Here is a 22,758-nt window from a genome sequence, read left to right as displayed (position 1 = left end):
ACACATCACACACAGACACATCCCCTCACACGCACATCACTCACACACACCCTCACACGCACATCACATAATCACAGTTGGCCTGTTAATTGTTTATATTCCCGAGTGTATCAGGCTGAGAGGTTGTGGCTAAAGTGTTCACGCACGTATTCCCCACAGTCAGAGGAAAATATGGGCCTGGGATCTCTCCCCCCCGCCCCACCTTCAGCCCCCCTTTATCAGAAAGTGGGCTCCCTGTCCCTCGATCACCCCCTTCTCCCCCGTTGCTGTTTTGGTCCGCCTAACCCCAGGAGATACTGCAGCCCTGGCTGAGCTCTGAAGGAAGGCAGGGCCCCGGCTGACCTCGCTGCACACACCATCACACTACACTGGGTGCGCTGAGGCAGGGGCCGTCACATTGCATCACACCGCACTTGGGACACCGAGGCCAGCGCTGTCACACCCGATGCTCCGGAGACCCCGGGCTGTGGCCTTCTGGCCGTCTGGCACGTGGCTGTGTGTGTGTGTGTTGGGTGGGGAGGTACAGCTGTGGAGAGGGATTGACATGGAGAGATGTTAAGTGTAAAACACCCTGTCCTCCTTTTATATCTAAATGTGTAGCAGTATTTATCTCTGAAAGAATCACGCTATGATTTATGTCAGGTCTCCATCACTGCAGATGGACACACTAAGAGCTGAATCTAAACATATGTACAAATCTCACACACACAGGCACGGATGCCATCCCTACCTTTATTTATATTTATATATATATATAAAAATAACAACTTATTTACAGTGACAATAAATACTGATGTTTTATACAGGCAAAATAAGTTACAAACAACATAATCCTGTAATAAACAAAAACTAAGACTCAAGCAGACAAATTATGTAACAGCTTTTCAAATGTGTTCAAATGATAAGTATAAAAACAAAATTAAAGCTGTGGAGTGTAAACAACATTTAAAAAGATGCACGTGTCTGGGTGGGGGCGTGAGGGGGGGGGGGCCTGGCTCAGAGTGAGGGATTCCCCAAGGTTTCCAGACATCAGTCCATTCTCTGAGGGGCTTCCTCAGCAGATGAGTGACGGATGGATGGATGGATTCGTTTTACGAAGCTCTGGGGCCAACGCATGCAAAGCAAAGGCTTCAGCGTGACAGCAAATTGAGTAAAACCCTAAGTACATGATCTGTATGTTACACATCACTAATCTGTAGGGGCAGCGATGAAATGAAACAGCACTGAAACAGCCTATAGACTGGTAGATAACAAGGTGTGTTCTAATCTCGTCTAGCTGTCTGTGAGTAGGAGAGGCACCGGCTGGATTACGTTTTGGGTTCAGGGAGGATTTTGAAGATTTACAATCAGAAAGAAAAAGTGTGGAAAAAAAATCAGGCAGAGAGAAATAAACACTTGCAGTCGTCTTTGGCTTTTCCCCCGGTGAAGAGGTGCAGCCTGAGGGAACAGGGCGTGATGTTATTTTCCAGTTCAAAGCCTGATCGGATCTCAGTCCGGCCTTTGGGGAAGTGCAGCGTACCTCTTCACCTGGAATCTTCATCAAAATTCACACCTTCTTCTTCTTCACGAAGAGAAATCAGAGTCGGCGTGCGAGCCCAGCTTCACACGGGGTTGTGGTGGGTGCAGGGGGGAACGTCTGCAAGGAACGGGACAGCGCCAGAGAGAGGGTGGGGCGACGGTTAGCGAGAGACGCCCCCTATGCACGGTGGAGGGACACGGCGACCCTGCGGAGGCCCCGGCTGTACCTGCGCCGCCGGTCGTCCGGCTCCGTCCGCCTGTGTGCCCGTAGGGGTGCAGCGCCCTCTCCGATGCTCCCTAGCGTCACAGGTGAGGGCGCAGTGAAACCCGCCCACCCACAACACACAAAGCTGTCCACCACGACACATGGACCCCGCATAACTGAGAGAGAGACGTCGGCTGTGATTGTGGCAGTATTAAACTTCTCCAGCCCTTGAACGTGTCAAAATACATCATTTAAGATCATCAACGCTCTCGCCGGATATTAAGACAGAGTCTGTGTGATTTCACCACCTCACTCTGCTCCTGGCCTCCGAAAAGGGCAGCTCTGCGCAGGTTAACGGCGGGCAGAGGGCGCCGCCACGCACCCCTGGCCGTTCCTTCATACGGCTAGAGAGCTTTAAAGCCGTAAGTTATTACTGCCGCAGTCTCATACATAAATAAAGTAGCAGTTTGAAAAAAAGTCATAATCAACAATATCACAATATATTATTTTCACAAGAGCAATAAACAAGCAAGACGGTGTTGAAAAAAGTACAAACAGTTTTTAAGGAGCCCATGAGCTTTATCCTTCATTTGCTTTGTGGCATTCAGCTCCTTCTGTGCTCTCTCTCTCGCTCCGATTGTCCTGAAGTTCACCCGCCCCCCGACAGAAGAATATGATTGTCATCTTATTTTCAGTCTTTAGTTCATGCCTGTCTCTGTCTCTCTCTCTCTCTTTCTCTCTCTCTCCTTCTTTTTCACTTTCACAGAAAACAACCAGTTTAACAGACCGGTTAAGTCCAGAGAAAAAAAGACAGATTCTCCAAAACATATTTTCGGGTTTTCCGTTGACATGCAGTCTGTGTCACTGAACCGGTGTGGTACTGCCTGGAATGACTCGCAGACATGAAGTGTAAAGTACCAGATCTTTTAAGCTCAGAAACATCCGCTTTCTCGATCGCCATGCTTGCGGTCGTCTAGCATAAATACAGAGGTTTTAAATACAACATGTACACCATCCAAGGGATTTCAGAGCAAAATAACGCAAATGCAACACATGGTGCTAAAGTGGAGGGGAGTCCGCCCATGGGCAAAATTCCGGGGATGTGACCCCAATGGAAAGGCGCGGGTTGGGGGGGGGGGATCGGATGAGAGAGAGCAGCACAGGGTCTGGCAAGAGGGGACCGTATCGAGAGAGAGGATTCTGCACAGGGAGGGAGGTAGCTGAATCGAGCCGATGCCGCCGCCGCTGGACTCGGTTCCGCGCTCGGCTACACGGAGGACTCCTCGGGGTTGGCGTCTGGCAGCACGCTCCTCTGCTGTAGGGTGCGGAGCAGCTCCTCCTTGAAGGGGCTTGTGTAGTCATTCCCCAGACTGCCCCCGGCGCCCAGCCCTCCGCCCCCTGCCCCGCCCCCGCCGGCCCGCTCCTCTCCAGCCGCGCTCATGTTGAGCCGGATATATCCGTTGCTCCCGGAGCCGCGGATGTTAGTAAGGCTCAGTCGGCTCGGTGAGTGAATGGGCTGCCCGGGGATGGTGCTGGGGGGGGCCGAGCTGCTCCCGGGGCACAGCGCGTGGCCAGGCACGATCTTCAGCGAGCCATCCGAGTAGTAATAGTTGCCCCCCGTCTCCCAGAAGCGATCCTCGTCGCCGGACATCTTGCTGGGCACGAAGGTGGGCGGTTCTTTGGGCAGGGTGATGGGGTAGACCAGCGTGCTCTCCAGGGGCTTCATCTCGGCGCCCTTGCCCAGGGCCAGCTTGAGGCGCCGCCGCAGGTACAGGGCCACGCCCATCAGCAGCAGGCAGGCGGCCCCCAGAGTGATGACCAGCACCCAGAAGAGCCCCATGCTGGCGTCGGGGGCCCGTGCCTTCATCACCACGGGGGCGCTGGCCACCACCGTCACCTGGAAGCGCTCTGTCTGGAAGCGTACGCCCTGCTCCTCTGAGTAGCAGGTGTAGCGACCGGCCTGCATGGGCCCCGCGTCAGGGATGACCAGAGCACGCAGGGCCCTGTCGAAGCGGGCCCCCACAGCCCCCTCGGGGCCCTGCAGCAGCTCCCGCTCGTTCAGCAGCCAGGACGGTTGTGCCAGGTTAGACACCAGCTGGCAGGGCAGCACCAGGTCAGATCCCACCACCACCGTGACATTCCGTAGCACTGAGTGTTCTGGAAAAAGGGGGGAGTATGTCAGTTTACATCCTGGTGTTTAACTGCGGCCTCCGGACTGAAGCTACCTACAGCACATCAGGGAGATCGAGTGCCGATGGGGTCTGTGGTTCTAACGCAGGACAATGCTATACTGTTCTGTGCTGTTCCGTTCTGTTCTATGCTGTTCTATGTTGCTCCACCCTGGCACTTACCTGGGCTGGGAATGGAAACTGGCTTTTCAAACTTGGCATTGCCCCGGCTGAACCTGTCCAGCAGGAGGTCCTGCATAAGTGTCGAGGTGGACCTGGGGGGGGCAGAAAATGAGTGTGGTCAATGTACCAGCGAAAACAGCAGGCGGTGTTGGGTGGGGAGCTGGCAGAAGCTCGTGGGAGCGACTCACCCGCGATGCTGGTCCACACGGACACAGGCCCGCCCCTCGTTGTCCCAGGCACAGTAGGGGTCGCGGGACAAAAGGCAGTCTGGACTGGACTGATAGCGACTGCAGTTGGCCAGAGGGAGCTGAAGAACTTCTGTTCTGGAGCCAACATAGAGAGATTTCTACAAAGACAGAGAGAGAAAGTCAGACTGTGAACGAGCTTTATGAGATGTATAAACATATAGGAACATCTACAAGGAAGGAAGATCAGGCAGACGGGTGGATCAGGCAGGTGTACAAAGGAATTTACCGTCAAGTGTGATATTGTGAGGCTGTCCACGGGCTGTGGAGATTCAAAAAGCTGGATTTCCTCAATGACATGGGCCTCGGAGCCTAGGATGACCGCCCTCTGCAGCCAGCCATGCGCTGAGCAAGATGGCAGCGAGAAGGAGAAGACAAGATCAATGCTATGGAAACAGGCATGACAGGATCACGTGGTGCGACTGCTAACGGTGGCAGTGAGCAGAGTGAGAGCGATCCTCCCCTGGGGCCGAGCGGGCCGGTGTCAGAAGCCCCCGTCGCCAGTGGACCAGAACCGACTTTGGCGTGCAGTTGATTCTGCGACCGTTTGACTCCGTCTCCCCCCCCCACCGTCAGTTTTCCCTGTGCGGTCATTGACTAATTAGGCTCGCTGAAGGGGCGATAAACGGCTCTCTGGTGCGGGCCTGCGGCGTTTCGCTTGCCAGAGGACAGCAGCCTGCGCCGGAATTACTGCAATGTCAGAGTAACCTACTGCTACTCGGCATCACTCGCATCCATGGAGACGCAAGTCAGCTGACAGTGCAGCGCTGACATATGATGGCAGCGGCTGTAAACCACATGCCAAGGGTGCTGAATATCTCGGTGCAGGCTGAGTCACATACTGCAGATATTGCTTCCTCTATGCCTGGGAGTACGGCAGTGACAGAGGGGCTTACCTGTGCCAATAAACAGCACGCTGTACACCCTCTGGTCCAGAGAGATGACCTGGTCTACAGCCAGCTGTGTGAAGTTTATGCCCTTCGTGAGCAGCAGGGGGCGTGCCTGAGCCTGCTCCTCCATCAGTGGGTGCTTCTTGGCGAAGCTGAGGGTGGCGTCTGGCAGCTGCAGAGAACTGTTGTAGCCATTCTCCCGGTGCCAGCGGGTAATGCACTACGGGGCCGGGGTTCCAGGTTAGTCATGTTCAGTTTATAGTCACTGCAGCACCAAACTACTAAATCCCCCCCTCTGGGCGTGTGCCCGACTCACCGCGCCGGGCCGTGGGCTTGGTACGGGCCCTGTGTAGCGGCCCCACCTCTGCGACGGCTCCCTCAGCTCCTTGTAGGCCCCCTCGAACACCTTCCTAACGTCGGCAATTCGGTACTGGCAAACCACCGACACATCCACGTCGCCCCTGTCGGAGAGTGAGGCCAGTGCCGGTCAGTGCTGCGGGGGCCCGGGGACACCTGATAGTCCGGCGCCCTGAGATAGAGGGTGACTCACCACTGTGCGTGGAAGATGCCGTAGAAGGCGGTATTCCTCCAGTCAGGCTGGCTCACGGTGTAGACGGCGCGCAGGTTGTTGAAGGTGACATGGCGCTCGGGGAGGGAGCACATCAGCCGCGCCTTCTGGAACGTGGTCCACTTCTTCTGCAGAGTCCTAGTGCCACCAACGTCCCCCTGACGGGATACACAGAAGCACGTGAGGTCGGCGGCACGGCAGTCGGGCTCGTCGGCGCCTCTGGGTGGCCGCACTCCGCACGAGCGCTCGCCCCCCCACCTTGCAAATTCGAGCCACACGGGCCACCGTCAGCTCGCTGTCGCAGTCCAGCTCCTGGGCACGCTCGCTGAAGAAGAAATAAATCTTGTCGTCATCTCCCTCGGGGCTCCCTCTGCTCTCCTCCACCAGGGCCGAGGCCACAAAGTCCGGCTCTTAGAGACGACACGAGGAAGAAAATGAAGACCTAGAATCTGGCAGCTTCTCTACATAAGCTCTACATAAGTCTCACCCTTTTACCCTCTCCCTGGCCTCACTGTTGAGACCTCCCCATCTAGGCCCCTCCCCTAACCATTGGCCCCGCCTCCCTTCCAGGCCCCTCTCCTCACCACTGACCCCTCCCCTCACCATTGAGCCAGGTTGGCAAGTGCTCGCTCTTCATGGTGTAGTGCTGCTGTCCCAGGCTCCTCAGTATGACTGGCTCCGTGCCCAGGAAGGTGTTGAGTGTGGCTGAGTACAGTTCCTTGTCTGAGAAATATGGGAGTATTGGAGAAGCTGAGCCAGCTTTGCCCTAAACCCCACTGCCCTTTCATACACAAATAGACTCACAAACATGCAGCAGGGCAGAGGCACTCACCAACTATCAGCCCTGTATGTCCTTTGGCTGGGTCATAAGGGCACTTGCCCTTGCCATCCTCCAGGGCGGCGCTGTTAAGTGTGAAGCCATTTATGTTCTGTAGGGTGGGACAGAGTAGAGGTAGAGGGTGGCTTAGCTGGTGAATACCCCCGGTGTGGAACATTCCAGAAGCTGAGGGTAACACTTACAATGTAGGTACACTTGGGCTGGAAGGCATAGGTGCCACAGCTGTAGAGGTGCGTTTGGTTGTAGCTCTGCAGGAAGCGGATGTAGTTGAAGCACTCGGTCTGTGGATGGGGGAGAGGGGGTTAGATAAAGACCAGTATGAGGGGCCTTAATGTAGTGAGTGTCATAATACTGGGGCAGCTTGCCACAGTGCAGCCAGTGTGCAGTGCACTGTACCTGGTTGCTCTTGCCCTTGGAAACACACTCCCGCTTTTTCTCCAGTGGTGCTTGCCACTCAACCTGTCGGAGAAGCACAGAAACAGACTGTCAGAGCCCCCTCGACAATCGCAAGGAAGCACTCAAACCCTCCCCCCCACCCCCCGAGCCAGATGAGAGGCACAGTGAGCCGCAGGCGTACCGGCGCTCTCAGCTGCCTGCTGATGTTGCTGGGGTCCAGGGCGAAGATGGCTTCCCTCGCACCCACATACAGCACCCTGTCGTGGTCTTCTAACCGGAGCAGCGTGTAGTTCCACCAGCCGGGAGCCCGGAACCGCGGCATGCTGTCGCACACATCTGACAGGGAACCGGAGAAGGTACAATCTTAATAACAACTCATGGGCCCCGGGGCTGCGCTCCCATGCCTGACCAGCTGGAGGTGCTGGTGTGATGGTGGAAAGTGTGATTCGCTGATCGGTCACATGTTTCTGCAGACTTCCTGACTAAACAAAAACAACGGGAGCTGTGATAATGGGATGGGAGCCAAAGGAATATCAGCAGGGCAGGGATGGGTCGGGCCTGGGGGTCTCACTGCACACAGTAGGGCCCTCTCAGACCACGGAGGGCCCACCTTCTGGGGCCCCGTGGTACAGGAGAGGGCCATTCACATGTTTGTGAGCCCCTGCTGTTGCGGCAAGCCCGTTATGAGCGTGCAATCGAATGAGCCGGAAGCCACATTCGGGCCAAAAACTGACCTCTGGCCAAACATTAACTATCACTTTAAAATGACAGGATGTACATCATTAGTATCCTTCAATCGGAGAAGCGGTGGTCCTTGTGTGGGGGCACTCTGCTCATCTTGAGAGGCAGCTGGCTACCCCTCAGGGCCAGATACATGCGAGAGGAGCCGTCCCGGAACATTCCAGCTGTGTCCGCCCTGTGAGAGCCGGCTCAGCCGCCAGTCGCGGGTTAGCATTTTACAGAGCCGCACCGCGGCGCCACACATGGATTAAAATGAGAAGGCTGGCAGAAAGATGGAAGAGCGACTGTCAGAGAGAAAAGGAAGGGAGAGAGAGGGGGAGAGAGAGTGACAGAGTGGAAAACCGTAGAGATGAGAAACGCTTTTCTCTGTCGGGGTCTGTGAGCGCGTCACCAGCCTGATTGTGCCAGGAGGGCTTGCAGACATTTTCCGTGACTGATCGCTGTCACTGAGGATCACGTGCTGTTCACAGAATGAACTGTAACAGGGGTGAACTGCAGAGAGCAGCAGAGACAGGAAAAAGGCAGATGCACTGGTCATATAGGCACCTTCCTGCAGGCCAGAGATGAAAGAGGGCAACGGCACTGAGTGTGCTTTTCAGACAAAGAAACACAATCACCCTGCCTCACCACATGGGGGCAGCACCGAGGCATGTTTTTCAGTCTTCTTGCCGGTGGGTGGGTTCTTTTGTTTGTTTAACCACACTCTCCGTCCCAACCCAAAAAGGTGAGGGTAGTGATTTAGCAAAATAAAACACTGATTGAAGTGTAAACAAAAGAAAGCCTAAAAATAGCTTGGCTTGTGGGTGTAGCTGAAAGACAAATCAAACCACTGGGTGGCGTTTTCCCTTAGGGCTCGGCGCTCCTGTTAGCCCATAGGACAGGGACATTCTGTTAAACTCACGATGCTCTGAGACATATGTGTTACGCTCCCCTGCAGCTCCCTCGTTCATCCGCAGACCCCCCAGGACACTAACGGGGGCCTGTCCCGCCCCGGAGCTCCGATGCCCCTGCCTGTGTGCGATTCGGGCCGTTTCGCTGCTCTACTTGGAGACGCTCTTCTATAAATACAGCTGGGCTCCGGTTATAGCGCATGCCCGCAGTGTAACGCACAGGGCACTGTAATTAAAGCCCTATTTTGAGGACTTTGAAGGAACGGGGCAGGCAGAGGCATAATCTCTGAGATGAGGACGACCCACCTTCATCTGCCGCCACACTACCAATCAGACAGAACCAGGAACACTGAAATGGCACGGGGGGCTCAGAGCCACGGAGGAGGCAGATCGGAGAGGGGGAGGAGAACCGAGAAGGGATTTGAGGCACCACTACTTCGGACCCCGAGGCAGAGAGACCAGGGACTGAGAGGAGAAAGAAGCTGAAGGTGTTAAATGGAGGCAGAGAGACCTGAGGAGAAGGTGGAGATGGAGAAGGACAGCTGGAGGGTAAAGAAGCGAGTGAAAGCATGCTCAGAAATAAACAGGCACGCTCTGAATAAGACCATCCAGGGAGCCTCCGCTTCTGACACAGTGGGGCCATTTATTGGCTGAGTGATTCCTTCATGGCAGTGTGCACTGCTGGCGAGGCATCGCCGCCTCCGAGATGCGAAAGTGGGACCCAGCTGCGTCGGCACCTTTCTGGGTCTGAAAGGGCGGCTGAGCCCCTCCGGCGAAGCCGTCTGCCAGGCTGGAAATGTGGCCTCGCCCGGAGCAAGCCGGAAAACCGGCCACGTCCCATCGGTTAGCCCGGCATGGCGGCAGCCCCGCCCCCTGCCTGGGACCCCGCCCTCCCTCGCAAACCGCTCATTACGCTAATTGGTGGGTAGCGAGGGCTGGGGAGCCATCCGGCCCACTCTCACTGGAGCTCTCCCCCACCAGTACACTTACACTGCCTCTCCTCCGGCTCTCCTTTCTTTCTCTCTCTCTTCTCTCATCCTTCTTTCCACTTGTCACGTTCCCCCCATCCACCACCTCCACCCGGCTCCCCAGATCAAAGCTTGCTTATGTGTGCTTCAAAAAAAACGCACATATTTTTTGTTTCTCCAAAACAAAAGGAGGTCTGTGCTGCTGCCCCCCTGACCGCAGGGCTGAGGTTGTGCTTCTGGACGCTGACAGTGGTGGTGCGGGGGGAGTAGTGAGGAGGGGGGGGGCTGCTGGGTGGGCTCTCTGCCCCCATTTTGCTGATTACATCGTCACTCAGCTCAGCCAATCAGTCTTTGCTGGATTTTCATTTGAAAAAGTCACGACACAAACCTGACCTGGGAGGGATCGAGTAAGGGACAGAAAAAGTGGGGGAGGAGTTACGGAGGAAAACAGAAAGAAAGAAAGAGAGTGAGAGAGATAGAATAGAAAGAGAGAGACGGAGCAGGAAGTTAAACGTGTTTGGGTTTCTCCCCGCTGGAGCACAAATTACTGTAAGCCGCACGTAATTACAGAGGTGGGTCTAGCACAGGGGGCTTTGTGGGTAGTAAATATTATCTGCACTCCCATCTCCCCCCCACCCCCCAGTGTGAGCAGCAAATCCCTCATTCTGCAGACGCAGGCAGAACCCATGCCCCCCCACCCCCCGCTCCCTCAGCTTTACGCTTTATACCTGGGGCTGAGGCTTGCCTCCCCCCCCCCACCTCCCCATGCTCTGGACCGCCCCCTTGTCCTTTTAAGGTCGTCCGTGTGCGTTTCGGCCCCCCCTCTGGCTGATGGTAAAAGTGCCACACTCACAGGGTGGTTTTTTTCCCTTCCAGGTTGGTACTGACTGCGTGTCTATTTTTTATTCCCCTTTTCTGTATCCCCACCCTCCACCAACGTTGAGAGGGGGAGGGGCCAAGCAACTGGAAAACGAACTACGGGAGGAGGGGGAGGAAAGGGAGAGAAAGGGAAGTGAGCTGTGAGGAAACGGAAAACCTACGCGATGGGTGTCAAAAGCCCCACAAATACAGCGTCCCTGCGCAGGAATACGTGGCAGACTGGTCACGATGAGACAAAGGTACAGAACATTATACAGAGGCAGAGAGGGAAGCTGTAGCTAAGAGACAGACAGGCAGCGAAACAGAGACAGAGAGAGACAGACAGAGAAACAGAGAGAGAGAGGCGAGAGAGAGAGAGACAAGGAAACAGAGACAGAGAGAGACAGAGAGAGAGAGAGAGAGAAACAGAGAGAGAGAGACAGACAGAGAAACAGAGAGAGAGAGAGACAGACAGAGAAACAGAGAGAGAGAGACAGACAAACAGAGAGAGAGAGAGAGAGAGACAGAGAAACAGAGACAGAGTGACAGCGAGAGACAGAGAGAGACAGACAGAGACAGACAGAGAAACAGAGACAAAAAGACAAGAGTGAGATAGAGACAGACAGAGAGAGCCGATTGAAGCAGGGCAGTGACTCACCGCTGTATAACACTGTCTTTCGTGGGACCGGGTTCCAGTTCAGACACATGACCCTCCCCCAGCCAATCAGGAGCAACAGCAGCTGTAGTCCGGCCCCGCCCATCACTCCTTAAGATTTCTAACAGAAGGGGCAGCCGAGGAGGAGGGCCGGTAATCTGAGGAGAAGAAGACGGGAACAGAAGCTCAGGGTTAAAAAACAGTCTTCGGAGAACTAAAGTAAGAAGGCAGCAGCATTTACAAACACACCAGGGTGTACAGGAATACGAGCAAGGCCCTCAGCTTGGGCCCTCAGCCAGACATGTCTCTGTATGGCCTCCCTCAGGGACGGCACGCACACACACATACACACACACGCACACACACACACACACACACACACACACACGCACACGCACACACACACACACACGCACACACACAGACACACACACATGCACGCACACATTCACACGCACACGCACACACACACACACACACACACACATGCACGCACACATTCACACACACACACACACACAAACACATAACTGCATGGTTGATAGCTCTCTGACAGCTGGTCACAATCTGCTACATACTTACAATGAGCACTCATAGGTGGCTGTGCACATGCCTAATTAAAAAGAAGAGAACATCCCAAGTGTATGAAGATAAAAGATGTTCTATCCAACACTCAGACGAGCACAAAACCCTAATAACTGGCATATTTTTCACACACCTCAGTACAGATAACAGCATCATTTTTTAAAAACAAATCTCAGACTGCTTTTTGGCAATGAGTCCACAAAGACCTCACTGGTCCTTTGAGTTTCATTCTGACTGAATAGCACTCATCAGCAGACAGCAAAGTCAACACGTTCTCACCTGAGGGTGATTAGTAACGCTCTGTGTCCTGCAGAGAGCGTAGGCAGGAGCTGTGCTACGCAGTGTCTGTACATTACCAGCAGGAGGACAGCTACAGTGCGGCGCTTCCGCGCTCGGCCGTGCCGCTAGCTGATGGGTAGGAATGTCCCATATCTGGATAAAGCTGTCACCCCACCCACAGACAGCTGCCCCTTTAACTCCCCCCCCCCACCCCCAAGGTTTATGCTCACCCAAAAAAACAGAGTTGTGGCACAGATCAGTTTCCTATCAGCAGAAATTGATTTTTGGGTTGGTGGGTGGGTGTCTGTGGGGTGGGGGGGTGGGGTGGAATAAATGAGCCAATGTGGCCGCCAAGAACCCCCCCCCCCCCCCATGTGCCAAACCATCTGTATTGTTCCACAGATGCCTGGTGCTTGCTTACACACATTTGGACCAACTTTCCAAAATATAAGAGTACATGTTAAATGGACCGTGGATGTGTTGGGTGTCCGTCTTCCCAGTGACACACAGAAATAATCACCAAGCTCTTTAAAACCTGGTCATGCTTTCAGAGAATAAGGCCAGCACTTCCCCCACACCTGTATCTTCCTCCTAGTGGGGATAGTTAACGACTGAACGGACAGAAAAATTGGATTTAGGGTCTGATCGGCCAACATACCGTTAAGAAGAAGAGCCCTGAGCACCGGTGCCTCGTCCTGCTGAACACACAGTGGGCCGTTAACTGGCCCGAGATGGACTAACGCTGCTGCAGCACTTGCTGGTTTCATTTTTAGCGGACAAGAGTGCTGCAATGTCCCCGAACACTGAATTTCCGTCAGGCCGCTTCTGGCTTCGGTTCAGCAGCCCAGCGACTCACAGCTGGCAGCCGGTTTTATTGGATCAATCGAACGCCTTTGCGAGGCACACACACACAAACACAGAGATGTGAGTGTTTGAAAACACGACCAGACTGAGTCTGGAGCCTCACACCCTATCGAGCCAAACATAAAAGGGGTGAAAATGAAATTGCTCTTTGTTTTGTGAGCGGGAGAGTCGGTGACCACCATCCCCAGACTGTGCACTTGAGCGAAATACGATCTCTCCAGGAAGTCTCAGAAGCAGCAAGGGAGAAGATGAAAATCTGAGGGATGATAGATATAAACTAAAGGGACTAAAGATTGACAATAACACCAGCCAGAACTTCCGGAACACAAGTGGAAGGTGCAGTAGCTCTATCCTAAGATATTAAGGCAAAACAGGAGGATTCTTTGAAGCACAAGACTGCAGGTATCAAGTATTTAACATTCATAAATTACTGATCAGGCCTGCTTCTGCGCCTTGGGATCTTGTCTCTGTGTGCTTGCTTACATTCATCTTCCTACAGAAATTCCACTCAATAAATCCTGTTCCAGTCCCTGCTCCCTCTCATCCACCGCAAGTCAAGGTCCGCTGGCTGATGTGTCCTTCAGAAACAGTGACCTCCCGAACCCCCAAGAGTCAGAGGTGCCTCTCCGTCAGGGACCCAGCAGGGACACCGCGGAGGACACAGTTCCCAGCACATACGCAAACACGCTCCCCCCCCCTACTGTAACCAAACCAAAACGCACACACACTCCAAACCGGCCAAACTTAAAAACGAAAACCGCTAATAAACAAAGACTTTTAGCAGTTTGAGTTGTTATTTTAAATGATGCAGGCGTGAAAAAAGGTGTGTCCCTTTGGGAGGCAGCCAGGGCGCTTATTTTTTTAACTATACCACACACACACCCACACAGAGACTTACACGCAAGCGCATTTTCATAGGCAAGCAGTAACCTTGACCTAACAAATCAAATTTCCTCTCCATCGGCTCCTGAACTGCACTCCTGTTGGGCCCCTGTGAAAGGCCTGATGTGGCCCGGACATTGAAGGGGGCCACAGCCAGGGCCCAGCCCTCTAATCACCGCCCTGAGAGGGAGCGATGGCGACCCCCACGCGCCCACCTCTCATCCTGGCTTTCATGGCAGATGAAAGGATGACGCTTCACTGAGTTTGTGGTCACCAAGATGAGACTGTGTGCGTGTGTGTGTCTGTGTGGATCAGGTTTATATTACGTTGTGGGGACCAAATGTCCCCTGCTATATTGAAGTTGTGAGGACCATTTTTCAGGTCCCCACAAAGATATGTGAATGCAATCAAAAAAGTAAAAATGGCAAAATCTTGTATAAGGTTAGGGATGGGTAAGGCTTAAGGATATATTTACACACCTGTGTGTGTGTGTGTGTGTGTGTGTGTGTGTGTGTGGTGGGGCCCTGGCGGGGTTTAACCACTGCAAGCTCACACCCAGGCCCTGGGCGGCACCCACAGGCCAGGAAAGAAACGGCAGCCTGTGTTTGTGTTTCTCCAGCCCGGAGCCAGAATTTCCACAGAAGGTGCTGGCCACCCCCACCCAGTCCGAGACAGGTGGATGGAGATCCACCCATGTTAGTTTACTTTTCCCTACGTTTGTGGCTTTTCAGGGAAGTTTCCCCAAGCAGAACAGCTCCCTAGAGCCACAAAACCATGCATAAGTGCGTCTGTCTTTCCGTCTGGTTCTCCAAGAACAGGCGCCCAGTGTGTCCCTGCCATTAGCATGTTAGCCTGCTGGGGCTCCTACCCACCGCCGTCTGTATGTTAAGCCAGTTCCTCACTCCCAATGCAAATGCAAATGCATATATATGTATAACTTAAATAATACATAAAAGTCGCTTATGTGAGTTCTCTTGCCACCTGTTTCCTGCTGGAGCTAAAAACTGTCCTAAAATGACTTCCAGGATGTCCTGTGGGAAGTAAACTGAGATGAGATCAGGGGATAAGAGGAAGACTTAGATTAGAGCTGAGAAGGGGCCTGAGGGTATGGCTCGGAGAACAGCTGAGAGTGAAGCTGAGAGTATAGCTGAGAGTAGGACTGAGGGTATAGCTAAGAGTATAGCTGAGAGTAAAGCTGAGAGTATAGCTGAGGGTAAAGTTGAGAGTTGGACTGAGAGTGAAGCTGAGAGTATAGCTGAGAGTAGGACTGAGGGTGTAGCTGAGAGTATAGCTGAGAGTGAAGCTGAGAGTAGGACTGAGGGTATAGCTAAGAGTATAGCTGAGAGTAAAGCTGAGAGTATAGCTGAGGGTAAAGTTGAGAGTAGGACTGAGGGTGTAGCTGAGAGTATAGCTGAGAGTGAAGCTGAGAGTGAAGCTGAGAGTATAGCTGAGAGTATAGCTGAGGGTAAAGTTGAGAGTTGGACTGAGGGTGTAGCTGAGAGTATAGCTGAGAGTGAAGCTGAGAGTATAGCTGAGAGTATAGCTGAGAGTAAAGCTGAGAGTAGGACTGAGGGTATAGCTGAGAGTTGGGCTGAGAGTAGGCTTGACGAAAGCACTGATGGAGATGACACCAGTGTTTCTCTGTTAGTTTGTCTTCTTGAATCCTTTCTGCTGCCAAACGTAGCTTCTGAGGCGTAAACATGCCCAGCTCGACATAGCTGACGTTCAGAGTGATAAAGGGACGGCTGTATGTGCCAGTATGGGCAGATCACCATCCTACGTGCCGAATAGCACCATTGTGCTGTTCCAAGCCACCGGTTCACCGATGGCCCCCCTCCAGCACCCGCCCCCCAGTCTCATTTCCGACTCCCCTGCTCCAAATTTCCCCTTATGTCCCCTCTCCCTTCCTGGTCACTTCAGGCCTGCTTCCTCCCTACACCCGCATTCATCTCCTCTCTCCCAGCCCCCCCCACCCCACCCCATCCTGCATTCTCAGCTTGACAGTACTGAGCTATTTATGAGTACCCTCTATTCCAGGGCTGAGTGCCACCCCCCCCCCCCCCAAACACAAACATACACACGCACCAACTGAAGGAACAGGCTCCACCCCACCCCCCCTCGCCCCCCCCCCCCCTTCCAGCTGTGCTTTGGCACTCCACTCTTCCTCTCTATCTATCCCCTCAGCGTCAGGTGACCGTGTGTCTGTCTGTGTGTGAGCATTACTCCGCCTGTCACCACCACACAAAATGATCTCCGGGATCAGGGACCTATCGAAACATCTTTTATCGCTGCAATTAAACCACACAAAAATAGTTTTGTGGCTCAGCATCCATAACTGTCTTCTCAAAAGGCAAGTGCTGTGATCACAACTATCCTTACAGCCTTCTCCGGTAATTACATGCACCGTTAAAACACTAATGGATTCATCTGCTCTCCGCTCGCCCGCGAGCGTGATGTTATGAGACACTGTCGCTCCTCGCTCAGTGTGTAAAGCGTCTAAACAAAAAGTCCCCGAGGACAGCCAGCCCTCCTCTCCTGATACCCTCTCTCCTTGTTCTGTTTCCCCCCCCCCCTTTCCCCCACTCTCATTTCCTCCTTCTAGAAAATGCCCTCGTTCTTCTGAGAGTCCCTTACGTTAGTCTGTAAAAAGATGCGTCAGATTTGGAGACTTCCTGTGGGAATGGCAGAGGGAGAAAGTCCTGCTCGCCGAAGGTCACATTGGACGGGTGGGGGTGGAGGGGTGGAGGGAGGGAGGAAGTGGGATAGGGGGAGGGGAGTGGCAGGGGGCAATCTGCTTTCAATCAGGGTAACGTCCTCCTTCAGAGTGCACTCCGACACTTCCAAGCCTGGCCGGGAAGGGCAGAAAATCCGCTGCCACACAAATTTCAACGCACCGTCTTTTCTGTCAGACTAAACTTGGGAGGGAAGCTCATACCTCCACCAGAGCTTAGAAATGGGACGGTCCCATTAGCGGCGGCTCCACGGCGCACTGGTGAAAAAATACAGCATCAGAAAAAGGCTCACTACTGCACAGTCTTCATGTTTCAATTACTCACGAGAAACAGGTCATAGAAACCAGAGGCGAGTATGTGGAGCAGCAGGTTCCTGCAGGAATTAAAGGACACAGCTCACAGATCATACAGATTAAAGGCACAGACTCACAGATCACAGAGATTAAAGGTACAGACTCACAGATCACAGAGGTTAAAGGCACACACTCACAGATCACTGAGATTAAAGGTACAGACTCACAGAGATTAAAGGTACCGACTCATAGATCACTGAGATTAAAGGTACAGACTCACATATCACATAGATTAAAGGCACAGACTCATAGATCACTGACATTACAGGCACAGACTCTCAGATCACTAGGATTAAAGACACAGAGACACAGATCACAGAGATTAAAGGTACAGACTCACAGATCACTGAGATTAAAGGTACAGACTCACAGATCATATAGATTAAAGGTACAGACTCATAGATCACAGAGATTAAAGGCACAGACTCATAGATCACTGACATTACAGGCACAGACTCAGAGATCACTAGGATTAAAGACACAGAGACTCACAGATCACTGAAATTAAAGCTACAGACTCTCAGATCACAGAGATTAAAGGCACAGACTCTCATATCACAACCATTCTCAGCCATTAAGGTTTGGACTCACGACTCAAAAGAGATTAAGGGTATGGACACGTGACTCAAAGATATTAAGGGTTTGGAATCTTGACTCATAGAAGTTACTGGTATGGACTCCCAGCAACTGATGGAACGCACTCATAACCTGAAGCGTGAGTTCTGGATCCTAAGAGAACATTCATCTTTACAGAAGGGTAAAAGTTGTAAAGCAATGCTAGATATATCACTTGGTTTTGGCGATTACAAAAAATGGATGGTTACATTCACAAACTGAATTGTGCCTTGCGCAGACCAAAAAATATCATGCATTTTTTGAGCTGTCAATAAATCAGTATGACCAATCAAAGAATCAGCCAATCAACCATCTCAGGAAGCCCGATCCCCCTGCCTATGCGCACATTACCATTTACCAATCAATTCAGTTCTTACATGGCACTAACAGGCTATATTACACTGCCATTTAGCATGCAGCTTTATAAAGCTCTAATAAAATAAGATAACTTAGGTATTTTGAAAGGAAAATAAAAGCAGACAAGGTAGGTAAACAGAGCAGGCATTTAATTGGGGGGGGGGCGATGCGTCTCTCTCCTTGCTTTCTCATACCCCTTGCACACACACACACACACAGAGTAACCTGTGCATATATCAGTATTTTACCATAGTGGAATGGAAAAACGGAATTGTCTACTCATTAATCTATCCTGGATAGCGTTCTCCTATCCCCCTCTGTTTTATGTGCAGTGCAGTTAGGCTGTTTTTCTTTGTTGACTGAAGCACTGGAGACTATTGAAGAGGACTTAATTTAGCAACCACTAAACATAATTATGACTGTCACTGAAAAATAATTAATCTATATGAATTCATATAATTATTAAGTGTTTGTTTATCTGCATAGACAGAGAAGGAACATGTCATAAAAAACATACGTACCTCAATTGTCTGATGTTTGCATTTTTTGTTCAGTAGTACCGTCATTCATTGCCGCACACACACACACACACACACACACACATGCACACACACACAAGGTATACCTATGCTTATGAGGCCCGCTCATTCACTTCTATGGGAAAAATGCTAACGCTAACTATGACAACCTTAACCCCCACCCTGCCCTAACCTTAACCATAAGTAACCAAGCAAAATACAATAGTTTTTGCATTTTTAACTTTTTCATAGCAGTCACCGATTTTTATAAAATAGAGTTTTCCCTTAGGAAACCGGGTCCCCATAAGAATCACGTTATGGGGACGTTTTGTCCCCATAATGATAGGTATACCTGCTCACACACACATACACACACACACACACACACACACATGCTCCCTCTCTGGCTAACAGCATGTGTGCTATTGCGCTGTGAGGTGTTTCCTAAACAGTGGCTCTCTCCCACCCTTCCTCTGCTTGGATCTGACCCCCCACTCCTTTTGAAGGGGGGGGGGGGGTAAACCCACCTGCAGATGGGATCAGCCCAGAAATGTGTATTTTTCTCAAGCTGGAGCTAAAAGCAACACAGATTTTTAGACACAAGGGGGCCTCGGGGTCCCGCCCCAGGTTTCCCCCCATCTTGCCCATGATGTAATAATAGTTGACAGTGGCACCAGGCATTAAGGTGTGTGGTGACTGTGTTACTGACTCATCATGTCTCCCTGAACATTAAGGAGCACAGAGGCCAGGGGGGGCTTTGCACGGCCACGCCGCTCGCTCTCATGAGCACCACCCGTTACAGTGGTCTGGGGTTTACATGCAGCTCCTCCCAGCTGCTGATGTGGGGAGCTCCGGTTCGCAGAGGATGAAAAGACTGATGGAAACTCGCAGCGCATCCGGACAGAGCAGCTGGCCAGTGCAGCCTGACTCAGCGCCGAGAGAAACCGGTGCCTTCATTAGGTGGGAGTGAAGCACTTTCATGTGGGAGCTAGGAGGGCCCCTCCCCCCCGATGAGCACGACACCTGGCAGGGTCACTGGCGGGAGCGTCCGCTTACCAGCCGGCGCCGTCATGCAGATGGTAGGTGCAGCGGCGCGGGCACGTGGGGGGTCTGAGTGCGGACAGCCCGCACCCCCGGCGCCGGCCCATGCTTATTATTCCTGTGACTGGGCCGGAGTATTCAGAGCACAGAGGCGTGGAGTGCCGTGCACCTGGTGTCGGAGCCAAGCCCGCAGCTGGGAGTCCGGAGCTGTGCCAAAGGGGGACTGATGGGGCAGGGGGGGGGCTTGTGTACGCACACGTCTGATTTTGGGAATCTCGTATGAACAGTTTGGCTCGAACAGCCCCCTAGGCGAGATTCCCCAAAGTCGTGTGACGTTAATCCGTGTATACAAAAATAATTAAAAATGAAACAGAAAGGTCAGCCTAAACGGACCATCAGAAAGGTCGGCCTGTTTCCATAAACACCCACTGCTCCATTCCCAGCCAGAACCTCAGGCTCAGCCCCCTCCCCCCTTGGAGGAGCTAAGGAGCTAATGACTGGAATCAAGGGCAAAGTTAAGACCCCTCTAATGAAAATGAATTAATCATGGTGACTGTAAAGATGGGCTATCATCGCTGTACAGCGTTCGGGACCGTAACCATTATAAGGTGTCAGCTCTCTGCACGCAGCCCGAAAGCAGCAGTAATACAAGGAAGGAACGTTTCCTGTGAGAACACAGACCTGAAGGTCAACAGCAACCAATCAGAAAGGGAATCTGATCCTGAGAAACTGTGAAAGCCACACCCACGTGAATTAATGATGGACAATCACCCCATGGTACCCACCCCACATGTGTAGCATGCCCAGTCACCCCAGGGCAGGAGTGCCTCACATGGTCCCAGCCACACACGGTGGGGGGGGGGGGGGGGGGGGATAAACAGCTGAGCCCAGGTGATGTCATGTGTTTATTCCTCCCCGGCCACCGTATCACCAGGAGAGTTAACGAGCTGACATAATGGCACGCCGCTCCGAGCTAAACCGTGACATAATCCCTGTCATAATTCAGCAAGTCTGGGGCTTGGAAGGGCTTTCTGTGTGTGTCACGACAAGCGTGAAGCACTCAGGATAATTTAGCCGAGGATATGCTCTCATTATTCAGCAGATATGGGAAGCGATGAGGCCTGCTTGTGTATGTGTGTGTGTGTTTGGGCTCTGTGTCTGCAGGGATGAGGTGAAGCACACTGGCCCAAAGCGGCACACTGAAGTCATTTATATTAATAACGCCAATAACAACAACAGGCACGGATGTTACACTGGGACACCCCCAGGTAATGCCACATGGCCCCCAGTTCCTCGGCCCCCGAGGTGGTCCATGAGCCGGAGGCGTGAGGGGGGACCAGCGCTTAAGACAAATGCTGAACTGAAGATGCCAAAGATGGATACTGGCATCCCAGTGACAAGCCCCATCAGGACCGTGCAGGTCACCACAGGGTCTGCAGGACCACAGAAGAAGCCAGAGCGAGTCGAGAGGAAGTGCTGAGGACACGGAACCAGGACCAGAGACCCCAATGCGGGAAACAGAGAAAAAACACAGAAATTCATTCATTCAACTTCAACACTCTTCTTCCCCATTAATTAATTTTGCAATTAATCTCGAATCGTAATGTAATTAGAGTCGCTGGTAAATGCAATTCCGGCTCCTAAATTGAGTTCTATTAACGGAGCGAATAGATTAGCGATGGAATTAGGGGACTGGGGCCCTGAATTGATTTCACAGCAAGTTAACGGAGGAGAAAGGCGAAGGAGCTCGTGGAGACCAGATTATGAGGAATGTTCTGGGGGTCCTGGGTGGCACCAGACCATGGCAGTGCAGAAGGTAATAAAGAGAGCAAGAGAGCAGTTTAACGGCTGGGGGGGCTCTGGAAACAAAGGCTATAGCGGTAATGAAGACCCGGATCCTGGGTTCACCTGCAGGCACTCTTTAAAAAGGTGGGGGCTGCCCCATATAAATCGCCAATAAATCGATGATTCTGCTCTAGGCAGCGGGGGCGGGGTAGTTAGACCCCTTTGTCCCAAGACTGCTGCTACTCCGTCCATAGCGAGTCAGCTGGCCACTGTGTGCCCAAATGACCCCCCCCACACTGCACCAACCTCCCCAGGCCTGTACAGTCAATCAAGAGAGTCTGCAGCTGGGCAGAGCGCCAAGCATTAGCTGTGGTGGGGGGGGTGAGGCACAATGGGGGACGTTTTCCGCCATCAGTGGGACTTGGTCAATCAGCGACTTCTCAGCTGAGGAAATAAAATACCAACATCGAAAAAAATTGCTCAGAATATGGCACCCTCATCCCCTCCCCACCCACCTACCAATAGGACTGACACAAAGCAGGCAGGCTACGTGTTCCTACAGGAGTCACGGCAGAGTCACAGTGTAATCTGCACGGAGTCAAGGTGGAGTCAAAGTTTCGAACTGGCGCAGAATAACTGCGGAGATGAAAAACACCAGCAACGGCTGGATTATAACAGGACAAAACACAAATTCACAGAGTATTATCGGTAACTGGGGAGGCCCGACTGATGATAGGGTCAGGGGGCGCTGGAGAGCTGAGCTTGTGAACAGATATAAATGCATTTAGCTTAACAAAAAATCGATTCATTAACAAACAAGTCTTCCAAGAAGGTGAATGGAAAAGGTAATGAGAAAATCACTCTAAGACACTTAAGGAGGCATAGGATAGGGAGGTGGGGAGACGGTGGACTTAAAAGAGGGACCAAATGGATTTATTAAATTTACCACCACTGCCCCCCCAACTATGAATACTCAGGCTGGAAAGAGTTTGGGAGGCAGAGGGAATGAATGAAAGGCCCCAAACGTATCAGCGTGGATCTCTGAGTAGCACCGTTTCCAGGACCTTTTTAAGAAATACTCTATAGATTTTTTTGATGTGCTAAAGGCCAGTTTAAGAGCTTGGGAGGGGTGCAGACAACCCCTCCCCCTATTGCCAATCCCAAACTGGTTATGGTACTGTTAAGAGTTCACAGTTCCCCGAATATTTGAAAAAAGAGTGAGTGATGGAGGGGGGAGGCAGGGAGGGAGAGGAGAGAACAGGGGCAACAGAAAGTGAGCTGGGGGAGATGGAGAGGCTGGGATGGATGCTGGTCCAGTAAACACGGGGGGGGGGGGGGTTCAAAACCACTCAGCAGCCCCCCTGGCACCCTGAAATAGGCAGGCCTGCCAAACCTGCCACCAACTGCCTCGGTACCGGAATCCAGAGCTGATTGGGCTGGGTGCCCCCTCCGACGCTGGTGGCAGGATGGTGGCTCTGCAGCATTTCCTGTGGCCTGGAGATCCATCTCTCTGCCACATGAGAACAAAGCTCCACCGCAAAAGGTGCTAATGCAAACTAACTGTGGTGCCCCCATCACCCAGCCAAATACCCAGGAGGCTGTGCTGGGCCAAGGCACAGGGTGG

General features: G+C 52.5%; 1 protein-coding gene across 5 annotated transcripts in view; it reads right to left on the bottom strand.

Annotated features, from left to right (window-relative positions):
- Positions 1–718: 718 nt before the first annotated feature.
- The window catches only part of sema4c (sema domain, immunoglobulin domain (Ig), transmembrane domain (TM) and short cytoplasmic domain, (semaphorin) 4C), a 63,159-nt gene continuing 41,119 nt past the window's right edge, over positions 719–22,758 (bottom strand). For 2 of the 5 annotated variants that reach the window (XM_048993120.1, XM_048993109.1), the window contains exons 2-15: positions 11,127–11,281; positions 7,193–7,347; positions 7,012–7,074; positions 6,798–6,896; positions 6,610–6,706; positions 6,381–6,500; positions 6,036–6,187; positions 5,760–5,935; positions 5,526–5,670; positions 5,216–5,429; positions 4,549–4,664; positions 4,263–4,420; positions 4,075–4,166; positions 719–3,880 (exon numbers count right to left, since the gene is read on the bottom strand). In XM_048993120.1, the coding sequence (XP_048849077.1) occupies positions 2,991–3,880; positions 4,075–4,166; positions 4,263–4,420; positions 4,549–4,664; positions 5,216–5,429; positions 5,526–5,670; positions 5,760–5,935; positions 6,036–6,187; positions 6,381–6,500; positions 6,610–6,706; positions 6,798–6,896; positions 7,012–7,074; positions 7,193–7,347; positions 11,127–11,229 (2,580 nt within the window). In that variant the 5' untranslated portion in view covers positions 11,230–11,281 and the 3' untranslated portion in view covers positions 719–2,990. The remainder of the gene's footprint in view (positions 3,881–4,074; positions 4,167–4,262; positions 4,421–4,548; positions 4,665–5,215; positions 5,430–5,525; positions 5,671–5,759; positions 5,936–6,035; positions 6,188–6,380; positions 6,501–6,609; positions 6,707–6,797; positions 6,897–7,011; positions 7,075–7,192; positions 7,348–11,126; positions 11,282–22,758) is intronic. The other 3 variants (XR_007384969.1, XR_007384968.1, XR_007384964.1) reach the window with 3 other exon arrangements.

This window comes from Brienomyrus brachyistius, chromosome 2, assembly GCF_023856365.1.
Source record: "Brienomyrus brachyistius isolate T26 chromosome 2, BBRACH_0.4, whole genome shotgun sequence".
In the NCBI taxonomy this organism is placed as follows: domain Eukaryota; kingdom Metazoa; phylum Chordata; class Actinopteri; order Osteoglossiformes; family Mormyridae; genus Brienomyrus; species Brienomyrus brachyistius.
This window is presented reverse-complemented; position numbering and strand designations above follow the sequence as displayed.